Source organism: Melanostigma gelatinosum (genome assembly GCF_949748355.1).
Source record: "Melanostigma gelatinosum genome assembly, chromosome: 23".
NCBI lineage: Eukaryota > Metazoa > Chordata > Actinopteri > Perciformes > Zoarcidae > Melanostigma > Melanostigma gelatinosum.
The window spans coordinates 507,501-528,651 of record NC_136656.1 but is presented as its reverse complement, the minus strand read 5'-3'; the positions used below and the strand labels follow the sequence as shown (position 1 = coordinate 528,651).

The window sequence follows — 21,151 nt, the reverse complement described above, 5'->3', positions numbered from 1 at the left end:
CGTGACATGCTATACTATGACTGTTTTTGACTTTTCATGACATGCTATACTATGACTGTTTATGACTTTTCATGACATGCTATACTATGACTGTTTATGACTTTTCATGACATGCTATACTATGACTGTTTTTGACTTTTCATGACATGCTATACTATGACTGTTTATGACTTTTCATGACATGCTATACTATGACTGTTTTTGACTTTTCATGACATGCTATACTATGACTGTTTATGACTTTTCATGACATGTTATACTATGACTGTTTTTGACTTTTCATGACATGCTATACTATGACTGTTTTTGACTTTTCATGACATGCTATACTATGACTGTTTTTGACTTTTCATGACATGCTATACTATGACTGTTTATGACTTTTCATGACATGTTATACTATGACTGTTTTTGACTTTTCATGACATGCTATACTATGACTGTTTTTGACTTTTCATGACATGCTATACTATGACTGTTTATGACTTTTCATGACATGCTATACTATGACTGTTTATGACTTTTCATGACATGTTATACTATGACTGTTTATGACTTTTCATGACATGCTATACTATGACTGTTTATGACTTTTCATGACATGCTATACTATGACTGTTTATGACTTTTCATGACATGCTATACTATGACTGTTTATGACTTTTCATGACATGCTATACTATGACTGTTTATGACTTTTCATGACATGCTATACTATGACTGTTTTTGACTTTTTATGACATGCTATACTATGACTGTTTTTGACTTTTCATGACATGCTATACTATGACTGTTTTTGACTTTTTAGACATGCTATACTATGACTGTTTTTGACTTTTTAGACATGCTATACTATGACTGTTTATGACTTTTCATGACATGCTATACTATGACTTTTTTTGACTTTTTAGACATGCTATACTATGACTGTTTTTGACTTTTTAGACATGCTATACTATGACTGTTTTTGACTTTTTAGACATGCTATACTATGACTGTTTTTGACTTTTTAGACATGCTATACTATGACTGTTTTTGACTTTTCATGACATGCTATACTATGACTGTTTATGACTTTTTAGACATGCTATACTATGACTGTTTTTGACTTTTCATGACATGCTATACTATGACTGTTTTTGACTTTTCATGACATGCTATACTATGACTGTTTTTGACTTTTTAGACATGCTATACTATGACTGTTTTTGACTTTTTAGACATGCTATACTATGACTGTTTATGACTTTTTAGACATGCTATACTATGACTGTTTTTGACTTTTCATGACATGCTATACTATGACTGTTTTTGACTTTTTATGACATGCTATACTATGACTGTTTTTGACTTTTCATGACATGCTATACTATGACTGTTTTTGACTTTTCATGACATGCTATACTATGACTTTTTTTGACTTTTTAGACATGCTATACTATGACTGTTTTTGACTTTTTAGACATGCTATACTATGACTGTTTATGACTTTTCATGACATGCTATACTATGACTGTTTATGACTTTTTAGACATGCTATACTATGACTGTTTTTGACTTTTCATGACATGCTATACTATGACTGTTTTTGACTTTTTAGACATGCTATACTATGACTGTTTTTGACTTTTTAGACATGCTATACTATGACTGTTTTTGACTTTTCATGACATGCTATACTATGACTGTTTATGACTTTTTAGACATGCTATACTATGACTGTTTTTGACTTTTTAGACATGCTATACTATGACTGTTTATGACTTTTCATGACATGCTATACTATGACTTTTTTTTACTTTTCATGACATGCTATACTATGACTTTTTTTGACTTTTCATGACATGCTATACTATGACTTTTTTTGACTTTTTAGACATGCTATACTATGACTGTTTTTGACTTTTCATGACATGCTATACTATGACTGTTTATGACTTTTTAGACATGCTATACTATGACTGTTTTTGACTTTTCATGACATGCTATACTATGACTGTTTATGACTTTTTAGACATGCTATACTATGACTGTTTTTGACTTTTCATGACATGCTATACTATGACTGTTTATGACTTTTTAGACATGCTATACTATGACTGTTTTTGACTTTTCATGACATGCTATACTATGACTGTTTATGACTTTTTAGACATGCTATACTATGACTGTTTTTGACTTTTCATGACATGCTATACTATGACTGTTTTTGACTTTTTAGACATGCTATACTATGACTGTTTTTGACTTTTTAGACATGCTATACTATGACTGTTTATGACTTTTCATGACATGCTATACTATGACTTTTTTTGACTTTTTAGACATGCTATACTATGACTGTTTTTGACTTTTTAGACATGCTATACTATGACTGTTTTTGACTTTTCATGACATGCTATACTATGACTGTTTTTGACTTTTTATGACATGCTATACTATGACTGTTTTTGACTTTTCATGACATGCTATACTATGACTGTTTTTGACTTTTCATGACATGCTATACTATGACTGTTTATGACTTTTCATGACATGCTATACTATGACTGTTTTTGACTTTTCATGACATGCTATACTATGACTGTTTTTGACTTTTCATGACATGCTATACTATGACTGTTTTTGACTTTTTAGACATGCTATACTATGACTGTTTTTGACTTTTTAGACATGCTATACTATGACTGTTTATGACTTTTCATGACATGCTATACTATGACTGTTTTTGACTTTTTATGACATGCTATACTATGACTGTTTATGACTTTTCATGACATGCTATACTATGACTGTTTTTTACTTTTTATGACATGCTATACTATGACTGTTTTTGACTTTTCATGACATGCTATACTATGACTGTTTTTGACTTTTCATGACATGCTATACTATGACTGTTTTTGACTTTTTAGACATGCTATACTATGACTGTTTTTGACTTTTTAGACATGCTATACTATGACTGTTTATGACTTTTCATGACATGCTATACTATGACTTTTTTTGACTTTTTAGACATGCTATACTATGACTGTTTTTGACTTTTTAGACATGCTATACTATGACTGTTTTTGACTTTTTAGACATGCTATACTATGACTGTTTTTGACTTTTTAGACATGCTATACTATGACTGTTTTTGACTTTTCATGACATGCTATACTATGACTGTTTATGACTTTTTAGACATGCTATACTATGACTGTTTTTGACTTTTCATGACATGCTATACTATGACTGTTTTTGACTTTTCATGACATGCTATACTATGACTGTTTTTGACTTTTTAGACATGCTATACTATGACTGTTTTTGACTTTTTAGACATGCTATACTATGACTGTTTATGACTTTTCATGACATGCTATACTATGACTTTTTTTGACTTTTTAGACATGCTATACTATGACTGTTTTTGACTTTTTAGACATGCTATACTATGACTGTTTATGACTTTTCATGACATACTATACTATGACTGTTTTTGACTTTTTAGACATGCTATACTATGACTGTTTATGACTTTTCATGACATGCTATACTATGACTGTTTTTGACTTTTCATGACATGCTATACTATGACTTTTTTTGACTTTTTAGACATGCTATACTATGACTGTTTTTGACTTTTTAGACATGCTATACTATGACTGTTTATGACTTTTCATGACATGCTATACTATGACTGTTTATGACTTTTTAGACATGCTATACTATGACTGTTTTTGACTTTTCATGACATGCTATACTATGACTGTTTTTGACTTTTTAGACATGCTATACTATGACTGTTTTTGACTTTTTAGACATGCTATACTATGACTGTTTTTGACTTTTCATGACATGCTATACTATGACTGTTTATGACTTTTTAGACATGCTATACTATGACTGTTTTTGACTTTTCATGACATGCTATACTATGACTGTTTTTGACTTTTCATGACATGCTATACTATGACTGTTTTTGACTTTTTAGACATGCTATACTATGACTGTTTTTGACTTTTTAGACATGCTATACTATGACTGTTTATGACTTTTTAGACATGCTATACTATGACTGTTTTTGACTTTTCATGACATGCTATACTATGACTGTTTTTGACTTTTTATGACATGCTATACTATGACTGTTTTTGACTTTTCATGACATGCTATACTATGACTGTTTTTGACTTTTCATGACATGCTATACTATGACTTTTTTTGACTTTTTAGACATGCTATACTATGACTGTTTTTGACTTTTTAGACATGCTATACTATGACTGTTTATGACTTTTCATGACATGCTATACTATGACTGTTTATGACTTTTTAGACATGCTATACTATGACTGTTTTTGACTTTTCATGACATGCTATACTATGACTGTTTTTGACTTTTTAGACATGCTATACTATGACTGTTTTTGACTTTTTAGACATGCTATACTATGACTGTTTTTGACTTTTCATGACATGCTATACTATGACTGTTTATGACTTTTTAGACATGCTATACTATGACTGTTTTTGACTTTTTAGACATGCTATACTATGACTGTTTATGACTTTTCATGACATGCTATACTATGACTTTTTTTTACTTTTCATGACATGCTATACTATGACTTTTTTTGACTTTTCATGACATGCTATACTATGACTTTTTTTGACTTTTTAGACATGCTATACTATGACTGTTTTTGACTTTTCATGACATGCTATACTATGACTGTTTATGACTTTTTAGACATGCTATACTATGACTGTTTTTGACTTTTCATGACATGCTATACTATGACTGTTTATGACTTTTTAGACATGCTATACTATGACTGTTTTTGACTTTTCATGACATGCTATACTATGACTGTTTATGACTTTTTAGACATGCTATACTATGACTGTTTTTGACTTTTCATGACATGCTATACTATGACTGTTTATGACTTTTTAGACATGCTATACTATGACTGTTTTTGACTTTTCATGACATGCTATACTATGACTGTTTTTGACTTTTTAGACATGCTATACTATGACTGTTTTTGACTTTTTAGACATGCTATACTATGACTGTTTATGACTTTTCATGACATGCTATACTATGACTTTTTTTGACTTTTTAGACATGCTATACTATGACTGTTTTTGACTTTTTAGACATGCTATACTATGACTGTTTTTGACTTTTCATGACATGCTATACTATGACTGTTTTTGACTTTTTATGACATGCTATACTATGACTGTTTTTGACTTTTCATGACATGCTATACTATGACTGTTTTTGACTTTTCATGACATGCTATACTATGACTGTTTATGACTTTTCATGACATGCTATACTATGACTGTTTTTGACTTTTCATGACATGCTATACTATGACTGTTTTTGACTTTTCATGACATGCTATACTATGACTGTTTTTGACTTTTTAGACATGCTATACTATGACTGTTTTTGACTTTTTAGACATGCTATACTATGACTGTTTTTGACTTTTCATGACATGCTATACTATGACTGTTTATGACTTTTCATGACATGCTATACTATGACTGTTTATGACTTTTCATGACATGCTATACTATGACTGTTTTTGACTTTTTATGACATGCTATACTATGACTGTTTATGACTTTTCATGACATGCTATACTATGACTGTTTTTGACTTTTTATGACATGCTATACTATGACTGTTTTTGACTTTTCATGACATGCTATACTATGACTGTTTTTGACTTTTCATGACATGCTATACTATGACTGTTTTTGACTTTTTAGACATGCTATACTATGACTGTTTTTGACTTTTTAGACATGCTATACTATGACTGTTTATGACTTTTCATGACATGCTATACTATGACTTTTTTTGACTTTTTAGACATGCTATACTATGACTGTTTTTGACTTTTTAGACATGCTATACTATGACTGTTTTTGACTTTTTAGACATGCTATACTATGACTGTTTTTGACTTTTTAGACATGCTATACTATGACTGTTTTTGACTTTTCATGACATGCTATACTATGACTGTTTATGACTTTTTAGACATGCTATACTATGACTGTTTTTGACTTTTCATGACATGCTATACTATGACTGTTTTTGACTTTTCATGACATGCTATACTATGACTGTTTTTGACTTTTTAGACATGCTATACTATGACTGTTTTTGACTTTTTAGACATGCTATACTATGACTGTTTATGACTTTTCATGACATGCTATACTATGACTTTTTTTGACTTTTTAGACATGCTATACTATGACTGTTTTTGACTTTTTAGACATGCTATACTATGACTGTTTTTGACTTTTTAGACATGCTATACTATGACTGTTTATGACTTTTCATGACATGCTATACTATGACTGTTTTTGACTTTTCATGACATGCTATACTATGACTGTTTATGACTTTTCATGACATGCTATACTATGACTGTTTATGACTTTTCATGACATACTATACTATGACTGTTTTTGACTTTTTAGACATGCTATACTATGACTGTTTATGACTTTTCATGACATGCTATACTATGACTGTTTTTGACTTTTCATGACATGCTATACTATGACTGTTTATGACTTTTCATGACATGCTATACTATGACTGTTTATGACTTTTCATGACATACTATACTATGACTGTTTTTGACTTTTTAGACATGCTATACTATGACTGTTTATGACTTTTCATGACATGCTATACTATGACTGTTTTTGACTTTTCATGACATGCTATACTATGACTGTTTTTGACTTTTTAGACATGCTATACTATGACTGTTTTTGACTTTTTAGACATGCTATACTATGACTGTTTTTGACTTTTCATGACATGCTATACTATGACTGTTTATGACTTTTTAGACATGCTATACTATGACTGTTTTTGACTTTTCATGACATGCTATACTATGACTGTTTTTGACTTTTCATGACATGCTATACTATGACTGTTTTTGACTTTTTAGACATGCTATACTATGACTGTTTATGACTTTTCATGACATGCTATACTATGACTGTTTATGACTTTTTAGACATGCTATACTATGACTGTTTATGACTTTTCATGACATGCTATACTATGACTGTTTATGACTTTTTAGACATGCTATACTATGACTGTTTATGACTTTTCATGACATGCTATACTATGACTGTTTATGACTTTTCATGACATGCTATACTATGACTGTTTATGACTTTTTAGACATGCTATACTATGACTGTTTTTACTTTTTTCGACATGCTATACTATGACTTTTTTTACTTTTTTCGACATGCTATACTATGACTTTTTTTTACTTTTTTCGACATGCTATACTATGACTGTTTTTGACTTTTCATGACATGCTATACTATGACTGTTTTTGACTTTTCATGACATGCTATACTATGACTGTTTATGACTTTTCATGACATGCTATACTATGACTGTTTTTGAGTTTTTTCGACATGCTATACTATGACTGTTTTTGACTTTTTAGACATGCTATACTATGACTGTTTATGACTTTTCATGACATGCTATACTATGACTGTTTATGACTTTTTAGACATGCTATACTATGACTGTTTATGACTTTTCATGACATGCTATACTATGACTGTTTATGACTTTTCATGACATGCTATACTATGACTGTTTATGACTTTTTAGACATGCTATACTATGACTGTTTTTACTTTTTTCGACATGCTATACTATGACTTTTTTTACTTTTTTCGACATGCTATACTATGACTTTTTTTTACTTTTTTCGACATGCTATACTATGACTGTTTTTGACTTTTCATGACATGCTATACTATGACTGTTTTTGACTTTTCATGACATGCTATACTATGACTGTTTATGACTTTTCATGACATGCTATACTATGACTGTTTTTGAGTTTTTTCGACATGCTATACTATGACTGTTTTTGACTTTTTTCGACATGCTATACTATGACTTTTTTAAACTTTTTTCGACATGCTATACTATGACTTTTTTTACTTTTTTCGACATGCTATACTATGACTTTTTTTACTTTTTTCGACATGCTATACTATGACTGTTTTTGAGTTATTTCGACATGCTATACTATGACTTTTTTTACTTTTTTCGACATGCTATACTATGACTGTTTTTGAGTTATTTCGACATGCTATACTATGACTGTTTTTACTTTTTTCGACATGCTATACTATGACTGTTTTTACTTTTTTCGACATGCTATACTATAACTGTTTTTGACTTTTCATGACATGCTATACTATGACTGTTTTTGACTTTTCATGACATGCTATACTATGACTGTTTATGACTTTTCATGACATGCTATACTATGACTGTTTATGACTTTTCATGACATGCTATACTATGACTGTTTTTGACTTTTTAGACATGCTATACTATGACTGTTTTTGACTTTTCATGACATGCTATACTATGACTGTTTTTACTTTTTTCGACATGCTATACTATGACTGTTTTTGAGTTATTTCGACATGCTATACTATGACTGTTTTTGACTTTTCATGACATGCTATACTATGACTGTTTTTGACTTTTTAGACATGCTATACTATGACTGTTTATGACTTTTCATGACATGCTATACTATGACTGTTTATGACTTTTCATGACATGTTATACTATGACTGTTTTTGACTTTTCATGACATGCTATACTATGACTGTTTTTGACTTTTCATGACATGCTATACTATGACTGTTTTTGACTTTTCATGACATGCTATACTATGACTGTTTTTGACTTTTCATGACATGCTATACTATGACTGTTTTTGACTTTTCATGACATGCTATACTATGACTGTTTTTGACTTTTTAGACATGCTATACTATGACTGTTTTTACTTTTTTCGACATGCTATACTATGACTGTTTTTGAGTTATTTCGACATGCTATACTATGACTGTTTTTACTTTTTTCGACATGCTATACTATGACTGTTTTTGACTTTTTAGACATGCTATACTATGACTGTTTTTGACTTTTCATGACATGCTATACTATGACTGTTTTTGACTTTTTAGACATGCTATACTATGACTGTTTTTGACTTTTTAGACATGCTATACTATGACTGTTTTTGACTTTTCATGACATGCTATACTATGACTGTTTTTACTTTTTCGACATGCTATACTATGACTGTTTTTGACTTTTTAGACATGCTATACTATGACTGTTTATGACTTTTCATGACATGCTATACTATGACTGTTTTTGACTTTTTCGACATGCTATACTATGACTGTTTTTGACTTTTTAGACATGCTATACTATGACTGTTTTTACTTTTTTCGACATGCTATACTATGACTGTTTTTGACTTTTTAGACATGCTATACTATAACTGTTTTTGACTTTTTAGACATGCTATACTATGACTGTTTTTGACTTTTCATGACATGCTATACTATGACTGTTTTTGACTTTTCATGACATGCTATACTATGACTGTTTTTGACTTTTTAGACATGCTATACTATGACTGTTTTTGACTTTTTAGACATGCTATACTATGACTGTTTTTGACTTTTCATGACATGCTATACTATGACTGTTTTTGACTTTTCATGACATGCTATACTATGACTGTTTATGACTTTTCATGACATGCTATACTATGACTGTTTATGACTTTTCATGACATGCTATACTATGACTGTTTATGACTTTTCATGACATGCTATACTATGACTGTTTTTGACTTTTCATGACATGCTATACTATGACTGTTTTTGACTTTTCATGACATGCTATACTATGACTGTTTTTGACTTTTTAGACATGCTATACTATGACTGTTTTTGACTTTTCATGACATGCTATACTATGACTGTTTTTGACTTTTTAGACATGCTATACTATGACTGTTTATGACTTTTCATGACATGCTATACTATGACTGTTTTTGACTTTTTAGACATGCTATACAATGACTGTTTTTGACTTTTTAGACATGCTATACTATGACTGTTTTTACTTTTTTCGACATGCTATACTATGACTGTTTTTGACTTTTTAGACATGCTATACTATGACTGTTTTTGACTTTTCATGACATGCTATACTATGACTGTTTTTGACTTTTTAGACATGCTATACTATGACTGTTTTTGACTTTTCATGACATGCTATACTATGACTGTTTTTGACTTTTCATGACATGCTATACTATGACTGTTTATGACTTTTCATGACATGCTATACTATGACTGTTTTTGACTTTTTAGACATGCTATACTATGACTGTTTTTGACTTTTCATGACATGCTATACTATGACTGTTTTTGACTTTTTAGACATGCTATACTATGACTGTTTTTGACTTTTTAGACATGCTATACTATGACTGTTTTTGACTTTTCATGACATGCTATACTATGACTGTTTATGACTTTTCATGACATGCTATACTATGACTGTTTATGACTTTTCATGACATGCTATACTATGACTGTTTATGACTTTTCATGACATGCTATACTATGACTGTTTATGACTTTTCATGACATGCTATACTATGACTGTTTTTGACTTTTCATGACATGCTATACTATGACTGTTTTTGACTTTTCATGACATGCTATACTATGACTGTTTTTGACTTTTCATGACATGCTATACTATGACTGTTTTTGACTTTTCATGACATGCTATACTATGACTGTTTTTGACTTTTCATGACATGCTATACTATGACTGTTTTTGACTTTTCATGACATGCTATACTATGACTGTTTATGACTTTTCATGACATGCTATACTATGACTGTTTATGACTTTTCATGACATGCTATACTATGACTGTTTTTGACTTTTCATGACATGCTATACTATGACTGTTTATGACTTTTCATGACATGCTATACTATGACTGTTTATGACTTTTCATGACATGCTATACTATGACTGTTTTTGACTTTTCATGACATGCTATACTATGACTGTTTATGACTTTTCATGACATGTTATACTATGACTGTTTTTGACTTTTCATGACATGCTATACTATGACTGTTTTTGACTTTTCATGACATGCTATACTATGACTGTTTTTGACTTTTTAGACATGCTATACTATGACTGTTTTTGACTTTTCATGACATGCTATACTATGACTGTTTTTGACTTTTCGTGACATGCTATACTATGACTGTTTTTGACTTTTCATGACATGCTATACTATGACTGTTTATGACTTTTCATGACATGCTATACTATGACTGTTTATGACTTTTCATGACATGCTATACTATGACTGTTTTTGACTTTTCATGACATGCTATACTATGACTGTTTATGACTTTTCATGACATGCTATACTATGACTGTTTTTGACTTTTCATGACATGCTATACTATGACTGTTTATGACTTTTCATGACATGCTATACTATGACTGTTTTTGACTTTTCATGACATGCTATACTATGACTGTTTATGACTTTTCATGACATGTTATACTATGACTGTTTTTGACTTTTCATGACATGCTATACTATGACTGTTTTTGACTTTTCATGACATGCTATACTATGACTGTTTTTGACTTTTCATGACATGCTATACTATGACTGTTTATGACTTTTCATGACATGTTATACTATGACTGTTTTTGACTTTTCATGACATGCTATACTATGACTGTTTTTGACTTTTCATGACATGCTATACTATGACTGTTTATGACTTTTCATGACATGCTATACTATGACTGTTTATGACTTTTCATGACATGTTATACTATGACTGTTTTTGACTTTTCATGACATGCTATACTATGACTGTTTTTGACTTTTCATGACATGCTATACTATGACTGTTTATGACTTTTCATGACATGCTATACTATGACTGTTTATGACTTTTCATGACATGCTATACTATGACTGTTTATGACTTTTCATGACATGCTATACTATGACTGTTTATGACTTTTCATGACATGCTATACTATGACTGTTTATGACTTTTCATGACATGCTATACTATGACTGTTTATGACTTTTCATGACATGCTATACTATGACTGTTTATGACTTTTCATGACATGCTATACTATGACTGTTTATGACTTTTCATGACATGCTATACTATGACTGTTTATGACTTTTCATGACATGCTATACTATGACTGTTTTTGACTTTTCATGACATGCTATACTATGACTGTTTATGACTTTTCATGACATGCTATACTATGACTGTTTATGACTTTTCATGACATGTTATACTATGACTGTTTTTGACTTTTTAGACATGCTATACTATGACTGTTTTTGACTTTTCATGACATGCTATACTATGACTGTTTTTGACTTTTCATGACATGCTATACTATGACTTTTTTTGACTTTTTAGACATGCTATACTATGACTGTTTTTGACTTTTCATGACATGCTATACTATGACTGTTTTTGACTTTTTAGACATGCTATACTATGACTGTTTTTGACTTTTTAGACATGCTATACTATGACTTTTTTTGACTTTTTAGACATGCTATACTACGACTGTTTTTGACTTTTTCGGCATGCTATACTATGACTTTTTTTTAAACGTTTTTCGACATGCTATACTATGACTGTTTTTGAGTTTTTTCGACATGCTATACTATGACTGTTTTTGAGTTTTTTCGACATGCTATACTATGACTGTTTTTGACTTTTTAGACATGCTATACTATGACTTTTTTTCGGCATGCTATACTATGACTTTTTTTTAAACGTTTTTCGACATGCTATACTATGACTTTTTTTAAACTTTTTTCGACATGCTATACTATGACTGTTTTTGACTTTTTATGACATGCTATACTATGACTGTTTTTGACTTTTTAGACATGCTATACTATGACCGTTTTTGACATGTTATACGATGACCGTTTTTGCCTTTTTCGACATGCTATAGAAGACTTTTTTTGACATATACTGTGACTTTTTCGACATGCTATCCTGACTTTTTTCGACATGCTATACTCTGACTTCTTTCGACATTTTATACTATGACCGTTTTCGACATGTTATACGATGACTTATTTCGACATGTTATACGATGACTTTTTTCGACATTTTATACTATGACCGTTTTTGACATGTTATACGATGACTTTTTTCGACATTTTATACTATGACCGTTTTTGACATGTTATACGATGACTTATTTCGACATGTATACTATGACTTTTTTTGACATGTTATACGATGACTTTTTTCGACATACTACAGTGCCCTCCAGAATTATTGGCACCCTTTAGTAAAAATGAGCAAAACAGGCTGTGAAAAAATGTCTTTATTGTTTATCCTCATGATCTTTCATTCAAAATATTCACAAAAATCTAAAATTTAACTGAAGTAACATCATTGAAAGAAACATTAAATTCTTATTCTGAAACAAATAGTTTTCTCAAAAATATATGTGCTACAATTATTGGCACCCCTTCATTTAATATTTTATGCAAGAGAACAGCTCTGAGTCTTTTCCTGTAATGTGTGATGAGGTTGGTGAACACATGGCACTGGATCTGAGACCATTCCTCCATGCAGAATCTCTCCACATCCTTCAGATCCCGAGGTGGACTCTCCTCTTCAGCTCATCCTACAGATGTTCTATGGGGTTTAGGTCTGGGGACTGTGATGGCAAAACCTTTATGTGGTCGGTGAACCATTTTTGCTTCCTGGCAGAGGCTGTGAGGTTTTCATTTAATATCTGCTGGTATTTGATGGAGTCCATGATACCATGTATCCTAACAAGATGTCCAGGGCCTTTGGAAGAAAAACAGCCCCACAACATCAAAGATCCGCCACCATACTTCACAGTGGGTATGAGGTGCTTCTCTGTGTGGCTATCTTTCTGTCTACGCTAAACCCACCTTTGATGTTTGTTGGCAAAAAGCTCTATTTTGTTCTCATCTGCCAATATAACCCGGTCCCATTGAAAGTCCCAGTTACGTTTGGCAAACTGTAGGCGCTTCAGTTTGTTGTTGATTGACAGCAGAGGCTTCTTTCTGGCAACCCTCCCAAACAGCTTGTGGTGATGTCGGTGGCGTCTGATGGTAGTTTTGGAGACTTTCTGACCCCAAGACTCAACTAACCTCTGCAGTTCTCCAGCTGTGATGCTTGGAGATTCTTTTGCCAGTCGAACCGTCCTCCTCACGGTGCGTGGGGTCAATGTACACACAGGTCCTCTTCCAGCTCATTCTTAACATCTCCCGTCGCTTTAAACTTCTTAATTACTGTGGGACTGGAAATGGGTATTTTCAACTGTTTACAGATTTTCTTATATCCTTTTCCTGATTTGTGCAGCACGGTCATCGTACAGCATGTTGAAAAAGGCTAAAACGGTCATAGTATAGCATGTCGAAAAAAGTCATCGAATAGCATGTCGAAAAAAGTCATAGTATAACATGTCGAAAAAAGTCATCGTATAGCATGTCTAAAAGTCATAGTATAACATGTCGAAAAAAGTCATCGAATAACATGTCGAAAAAAGTCATAGTATAACATGTCGAAAAAAGTCATAGTATAGCATGTCGAAAAAAGTCATAGTATAACATGTCGAAAAAAGTCATAGTATAGCATGTCGAAAAAAGTCATAGTATAACATGTCGAAAAAAGTCATCGTATAGCATGTCTAAAAGTCATAGTATAACATGTCGAAAAAAGTCATAGTATAACATGTCGAAAAAAGTCATCGAATAACTTGTCGAAAAAAGTCATAGTATAACATGTCGAAAAAAGTCATAGTATAACATGTCGAAAAAAGTCATCGAATAACTTGTCGAAAAAAGTCATAGTATAACATGTCGAAAAAAGTCATAGTATAGCATGTCGAAAAAAGTCATAGTATAACATGTCGAAAAAAGTCATCGAATAACTTGTCGAAAAAAGTCATAGTATAACATGTCGAAAAAAGTCATCGTATAACATGTCGAAAAAAGTCATAGTATAACATGTCGAAAAAAGTCATAGTATAGCATGTCGAAAAAAGTCATCGAATAACATGTCGAAAAAAGTCATCGAATAGCATGTCGAAAAAAGTCATAGTATAGCATGTCGAAAAAAGTCATCGAATAGCATGTCGAAAAAAGTCATAGTATAACATGTCGAAAAAAGTCATCGAATAGCATGTCGAAAAAAGTCATAGTATAACATGTCGAAAAAAGTCATAGTATAGCATGTCGAAAAAAGTCATCGAATAACATGTCGAAAAAAGTCATAGTATAGCATGTCGAAAAAAGTCATCGAATAACATGTCGAAAAAAGTCATAGTATAACATGTCGAAAAAAGTCATAGTATAGCATGTCGAAAAAAGTCATCGAATAACATGTCGAAAAAAGTCATAGTATAACATGTCGAAAAAAGTCATAGTATAACATGTCGAAAAAAGTCATCGAATAACATGTCGAAAAAAGTCATAGTATAGCATGTCGAAAAAAGTCATAGTATAGCATGTCGAAAAAAGTCATAGTATAGCATGTCGAAAAAAGTCATCGAATAGCATGTCGAAAAAAGTCATAGTATAGCATGTCGAAAAAAGTCATCGAATAGCATGTCGAAAAAAGTCATACTATAGCATGTCGAAAAAAGTCATCGAATAGCATGTCGAAAAAAGTCATAGTATAACATGTCGAAAAAAGTCATCGTATAGCATGTCTAAAAGTCATAGTACAGCATGTCGAAAAAAGTCATAGTATAACATGTCGAAAAAAGTCATAGTATAGCATGTCGAAAAAAGTCATAGTATAACATGTCGAAAAAGTCATAGTATAGCATGTCGAAAAAAGTCATCGAATAACATGTCGAAAAAAGTCATCGAATAACATGTCGAAAAAAGCCATAGTATAGCATGTCGAAAAAAGTCATCGAATAGCATGTCGAAAAAAGTCATAGTATAGCATGTCGAAAAAAGTCATAGAATAACATGTCGAAAAAAGTCATCGAATAACATGTCGAAAAAAGTCATAGTATAACATGTCGAAAAAAGTCATAGTATAACATGTCGAAAAAAGTCATCGAATAACATGTCGAAAAAAGTCATCGTATAGCATGTCGAAAAAAGTCATCGAATAACATGTCGAAAAAAGTCATCGTATAGCATGTCGAAAAAAGTCATAGTATAGCATGTCGAAAAAAGTCATCGAATAGCATGTCGAAAAAAGTCATAGTATAACATGTCGAAAAAAGTCATCGAATAGCATGTCGAAAAAAGTCATAGTATAACATGTCGAAAAAAGTCATAGTATAACATGTCGAAAAAAGTCATAGTATAGCATGTCGAAAAAAGTCATCGAATAGCATGTCGAAAAAAGTCATAGTATAACATGTCGAAAAAAGTCATCGAATAGCATGTCGAAAAAAGTCATAGTATAACATGTCGAAAAAAGTCATAGTATAGCATGTCGAAAAAAGTCATCGAATAGCATGTCGAAAAAAGTCATAGTATAACATGTCGAAAAAAGTCATCGAATAGCATGTCGAAAAAAGTCATAGAATAGCATGTCGAAAAAAGTCTAAGTATAACATGTCAAAAACGGTCATTGTATAACATGTCAAAAACGGTCATCGTACAGCATGTTGAAAAAGGCTAAAACGGTCATAGTATAGCATGTCGAAAAAAGTCATAGTATAGCATGTCGAAAAAAGTCATAGTATAACATGTCGAAAAAAGTCATAGTATAGCATGTCGAAAAAAGTCATAGTATAACATGTCGAAAAAAGTCATAGTATAGCATGTCGAAAAAAGTCATAGTATAGCATGTCGAAAAAAGTCATAGTATAACATGTCGAAAAAAGTCATCGTATAGCATGTCGAAAAAAGTCATCGTATAGCATGTCGAAAAAAGTCATAGTATAGCATGTCGAAAAAAGTCATCGAATAACATGTCGAAAAAAGTCATCGTATAGCATGTTGAAAAAAGTCTAAAACGGTCATACGACACGCTATACTGTGACTTTTAACGACGCGCTGTCCTGTGACTCTCAGGTGGGCGTTACCTGTCCATTCCTGAGCTGAAGGCAGGACAAAGGAGTATCCAAGGCGCTCGATTGTCCGTCCAAACTGTTCCGCCCTGGAGCCACGGCAACCTGTGTTTCTCCTTCTCCCATTGGCTGACGGGTCACCACGTGGGCGTGCTGCAGCTGTTTGTCAGGAAAAAGGGACGAGACCAACGGTAGCAGAGCTCGTCACACATCACATGATTAGAATTACAGTAAACAATCACCTGTGTGACGTCTCGTTCCTGATTGGCTGATGCAGGTACAGCTCCGCCCTCTGGAGCAGGACAGGTGGACACGGTTGGAGACACACACAGGTTACCTTGACGATGCAGTCTGTGGAGAAGGTGAGACACACACACGTTTATTGACATCAGGTTTTGTGTTGTCGTTGATGACCGTTGTGTTTGTGTGTGTGTGTGTGTGTGTGTGTGTGTGTGTGTGTGTGTACAGGTGTTGTTGAAGGCCGAGCGGAGGAAAGGACGGCGAGGACAGATTGCTGTTGATGATGTCACACTGAGACAGGGGGCGTGTCGATGACATCACTACATTACAGATGAAAAGGTTTAAAGGACGAACTACGTTGAGAATTATAAACTGCTTCATGTCTTCTAGAAGGAAAGTTTCAGAAAAGCTTGATTTGTGTTGAAGCTTCATTTCATTTAAATGCCAACAGACTGAATCTATAGAGCGAGTTGTGAAATATTACCACATAGTTTTATGTATTGAACAGGAAGAACAAACCTGTCATTTCTGGAATCATTATTATTATGAACTTAATTCACTTTTCAGATTTGTTTTGTGTAAATATCTTTTGTAAATACTTTTCATAAATACTGAGATGTATCATGTGTTTTGATAAACTTATAATAAATAATCTGCAGATCTTAAAAATAAACAAGTGAAGAAGTTAACTCTGTGACTCCACCCACATCGTTCGATTGACAGGTGACATCACATGCTGTTATTGAAGAGAATATTGATGTTAATTATTATATTACATCAGAGCAACTAAAGCTGATTTTTACAATCGATTCATCTTTAAATATAAATATAATTCAGTACAAAGTACAATATGTACCTCTGAGATGTAGTGGAGTAGTATTTAGTACAAAATAGAAACTCAAGTGAAGTACCTCAAAAAGTACATAAGTGATGTATTTACTGGTACAGTATATATACATACACACATGTATGTACAGTATATCAGTGGTGGGCCTTCAAGGCCTTCTCTGCTGGCCTAAACAGAATCACTAAGTTATCTATTTTATAATTTAATAATGTTTCATAAATACACTACATGTATTGTAATATTTCTCCATTATCTCATGTTGTCATTGCACAGCTCCTGTCTTCCTCAGTTGCTCTGCTTCCAGTGCAGCTTGTTTTAAGTAGAGCTTTCATCCAATCAGATCTCACCTCTGTGTCTCTAGGTAGAACAGAGCCAGAGGCTGCAGACTCACACGTGCATCATGAGCACTTTAAGTGAACGGGGACGATGTTGATGATTGTCAGTGTTCAACCAATCAGATCTTTAGATTGACATGGTGGGCGTGTTCTTTGACGTGTCAGCGCTGCTAGCTGGTCTACAAGTACGTCAGCGTTACTGCAGCTCTGCAGTGAGGTGCAGCGTGTGCTGTGATTGGTCAGTGGGCGAGCATGTGACCTACCTCGAAACGAAATTTACGATAACTGGCAAAGCTTAGTCGGAGTTGTGAGAGTTCAAATTGAAAGATATGGAAGACATGATGACATGTTTTGCATGTTGCTTGGTGGAGTTTATTGTTATTTTATCTAGCTTTGTGTTTTTATCACTCAATGTCTGAAGGAGAAACAGATCAGTGAGTTGCGATTTAACCGGATTAAACTGTCAACAAAGAGGATGCACTTTGTCTTTTTACATCTAATATCTGAATGAGTGCGGAACAGAATGCGTGTTCCGCTGCTGTTCTCCCGTTAAGCTAGTTTAGCGTAGCCGTGCAGTATGTGTATATATATGTAGTATTTTGTAAGAATATGTAAATGATTAGACAATTAATTCACTGGTCGACAAATAAATTAATCATGTTTAATAACAAATAACATGAGTTTTCCGATTAGAATGTTATTTATTTATAAACATGACTAAACTTGATTTAAAGATTAAACTTGTTTCTCTGGAGGTGATGAGTTTCTTCTTGCAGCGATGACACTCGTATGGTTTCTCTCCCGTTTATAGAAACGGTCTGTTCTCTAAACAGCAACAGCTAGCCGCTAAGCTAGCAGCTAAGCTGAGGGGTCACAGAGATTTAAAGGGCCAGTCCGCCCTGAAATCCCAGATAAGATAAAGATCCGCGTGAGAAGTACTAATACGATGAAAGTATTCAACTACCAGTAAAATACCTGCATTTTAAACTTACTGAAGTAAAAGTACGGACGTTTTGAAGCTCACAGTTCGGTGATTTTTGTCCGTCGCCATCTTGTTTTTTTCCTTTCAACCAGTGAACAGGAAGTGACCATATATGGTCTGAGGAGCAGTGACGTAAAGACTGTTAAAACTTCAGAACATTAAGTCAATAACAAGATGAATATGATCTCTGCTGTGACCATGAACACACCACTCTTCATCATCTTCATCCTCTGTATCTTTATTGGAAACTTTTATCAGATCATCTTTAATAATAACACAAACCTAACTTAAAAAACACATGATGGAGCCTCGGTGAAAAGAATCATGGGAAATGTAGGAATATAAAAAAAAGTTTTAAAAAACAAAAACACGTCTGCTTCACTAAAAGAAGTCGAGGTCGTCTGGAGCGTCGAGGTCCCTGTACTCCATGATGGAGCGGGGGTCCCCTCTCTGAACCCTAAACACACACACACAGTTACACACCATCAACACATAATAAACGTGTATTTATGAACCATCGTGTGTTTTTTCTCCACCTGTTGTTTCGTTGTTTCCCTGGAAACCCTCCTCCTAAATGACCCCTGAAGTTGTCATAGTTACCACGCCCCGCCCCAAACTGGTTGGGGGGGAAGGGGGGTCCGCCACCTGCAACACACAGATGCAGAAAAACACTCATAAGCACCGTGTCCCCACTAGTGTGTGTGTGTGTGTGTGTGTGTGTGTGTGTGTGTACCAGGGAAGCCGGGCATCGGAGGTCTGACTCCAGGAGGATATCCCAGAAGGCTTTGCTGCTGTGGCGACTGACCAGGAAACCCTGGCATACCAGGGGGTGTGGCTTAAAGAAAGAGAATATTTATTCAATTGTATTCAAACTTTGACAGTGTAGACAATCATTTTAAATTCACAAAACAATTAAATAAAAACACACTATTGTGTTCTGACCCACAATCCTTTGCACATTTCAGACTCCTATAATAAACATGAAACTATTCTAATTATTAAAACAATTCAACTTCTATCTTCTACCAGAAACAAATGAACAATCCACGTTTCCCAGAATGCCTTTCAGCAGTAGACACTTCCTGTGCGTGTGTCACACACACCTTGTGCTGGCAGGGGGAGGGGCTTGTTCTCAGGTAAGGCGGGTCTCTTGGCGTCCAGCAGGAAGTTGTTGAAGAAGACGACTTCCTGTCTGACGGCGGAGACTTTGTCACCGTGTTTGTTCAGAATGTGTTTACGCACAAACTCTGGAGCCTGAACAACAACAACGTGTTACCACAGTAACCACACACACACACACACACACAGGTAGGAGGACTCACCTTGAACTTCTTCCCGCTCAGAGGACAGAGCCACTTGTCTTTACTGAGCTCCTGAGTGTTTGAGGACAGGAACTTCTCCACCTGGAGACAGGTGAACAGACAGACAGGTGAACACACAGACAGGTGAACACACAGACAGGTGAACAGACAGACAGGTGAACAGACAGACAGGTGAACACACAGACAGGTGAACACACAGACAGGTGAACAGACAGACAGGTGAACACACAGACAGGTGAACAGACAGACAGGTGAACAGACAGACAGGTGAACAGACAGACAGGTGAACAGACAGACAGGTGAACAGACAGACAGGTGAACACAGACAGGTGAACACAGACAGGTGAACAGACAGACAGGTGAACAGACAGACAGGTGAACAGACAGACAGGTGAACAGACA

General features: G+C 33.6%; 2 protein-coding genes across 2 annotated transcripts in view; one reads left to right on the top strand and one right to left on the bottom strand.

The window, feature by feature from the left end:
- The window catches only part of LOC306796726 (nephronectin-like), a gene marked incomplete at both ends in the record, with an annotated part of 54,050 nt that extends 36,472 nt beyond the window's left edge, over window positions 1-17,578 (top strand). The window contains 3 exons of the mRNA XM_079295794.1: window positions 17,028-17,214; window positions 17,301-17,385; window positions 17,492-17,578. Of these exons, the coding sequence (XP_079151920.1) occupies window positions 17,028-17,214; window positions 17,301-17,385; window positions 17,492-17,578 (359 nt within the window). The remainder of the gene's footprint in view (window positions 1-17,027; window positions 17,215-17,300; window positions 17,386-17,491) is intronic.
- A 2,066-nt stretch (window positions 17,579-19,644) lies between these two features.
- LOC306796545 (serrate RNA effector molecule homolog) overlaps window positions 19,645-21,151 on the bottom strand; it is a 10,320-nt gene continuing 8,813 nt past the window's right edge. Inside the window, exons 17-21 of the mRNA XM_079295540.1 lie at window positions 20,750-20,830; window positions 20,531-20,681; window positions 20,161-20,262; window positions 19,964-20,072; window positions 19,645-19,884 (exon numbers count right to left, since the gene is read on the bottom strand). Of these exons, the coding sequence (XP_079151666.1) occupies window positions 19,809-19,884; window positions 19,964-20,072; window positions 20,161-20,262; window positions 20,531-20,681; window positions 20,750-20,830 (519 nt within the window). The 3' untranslated portion in view covers window positions 19,645-19,808. The remainder of the gene's footprint in view (window positions 19,885-19,963; window positions 20,073-20,160; window positions 20,263-20,530; window positions 20,682-20,749; window positions 20,831-21,151) is intronic.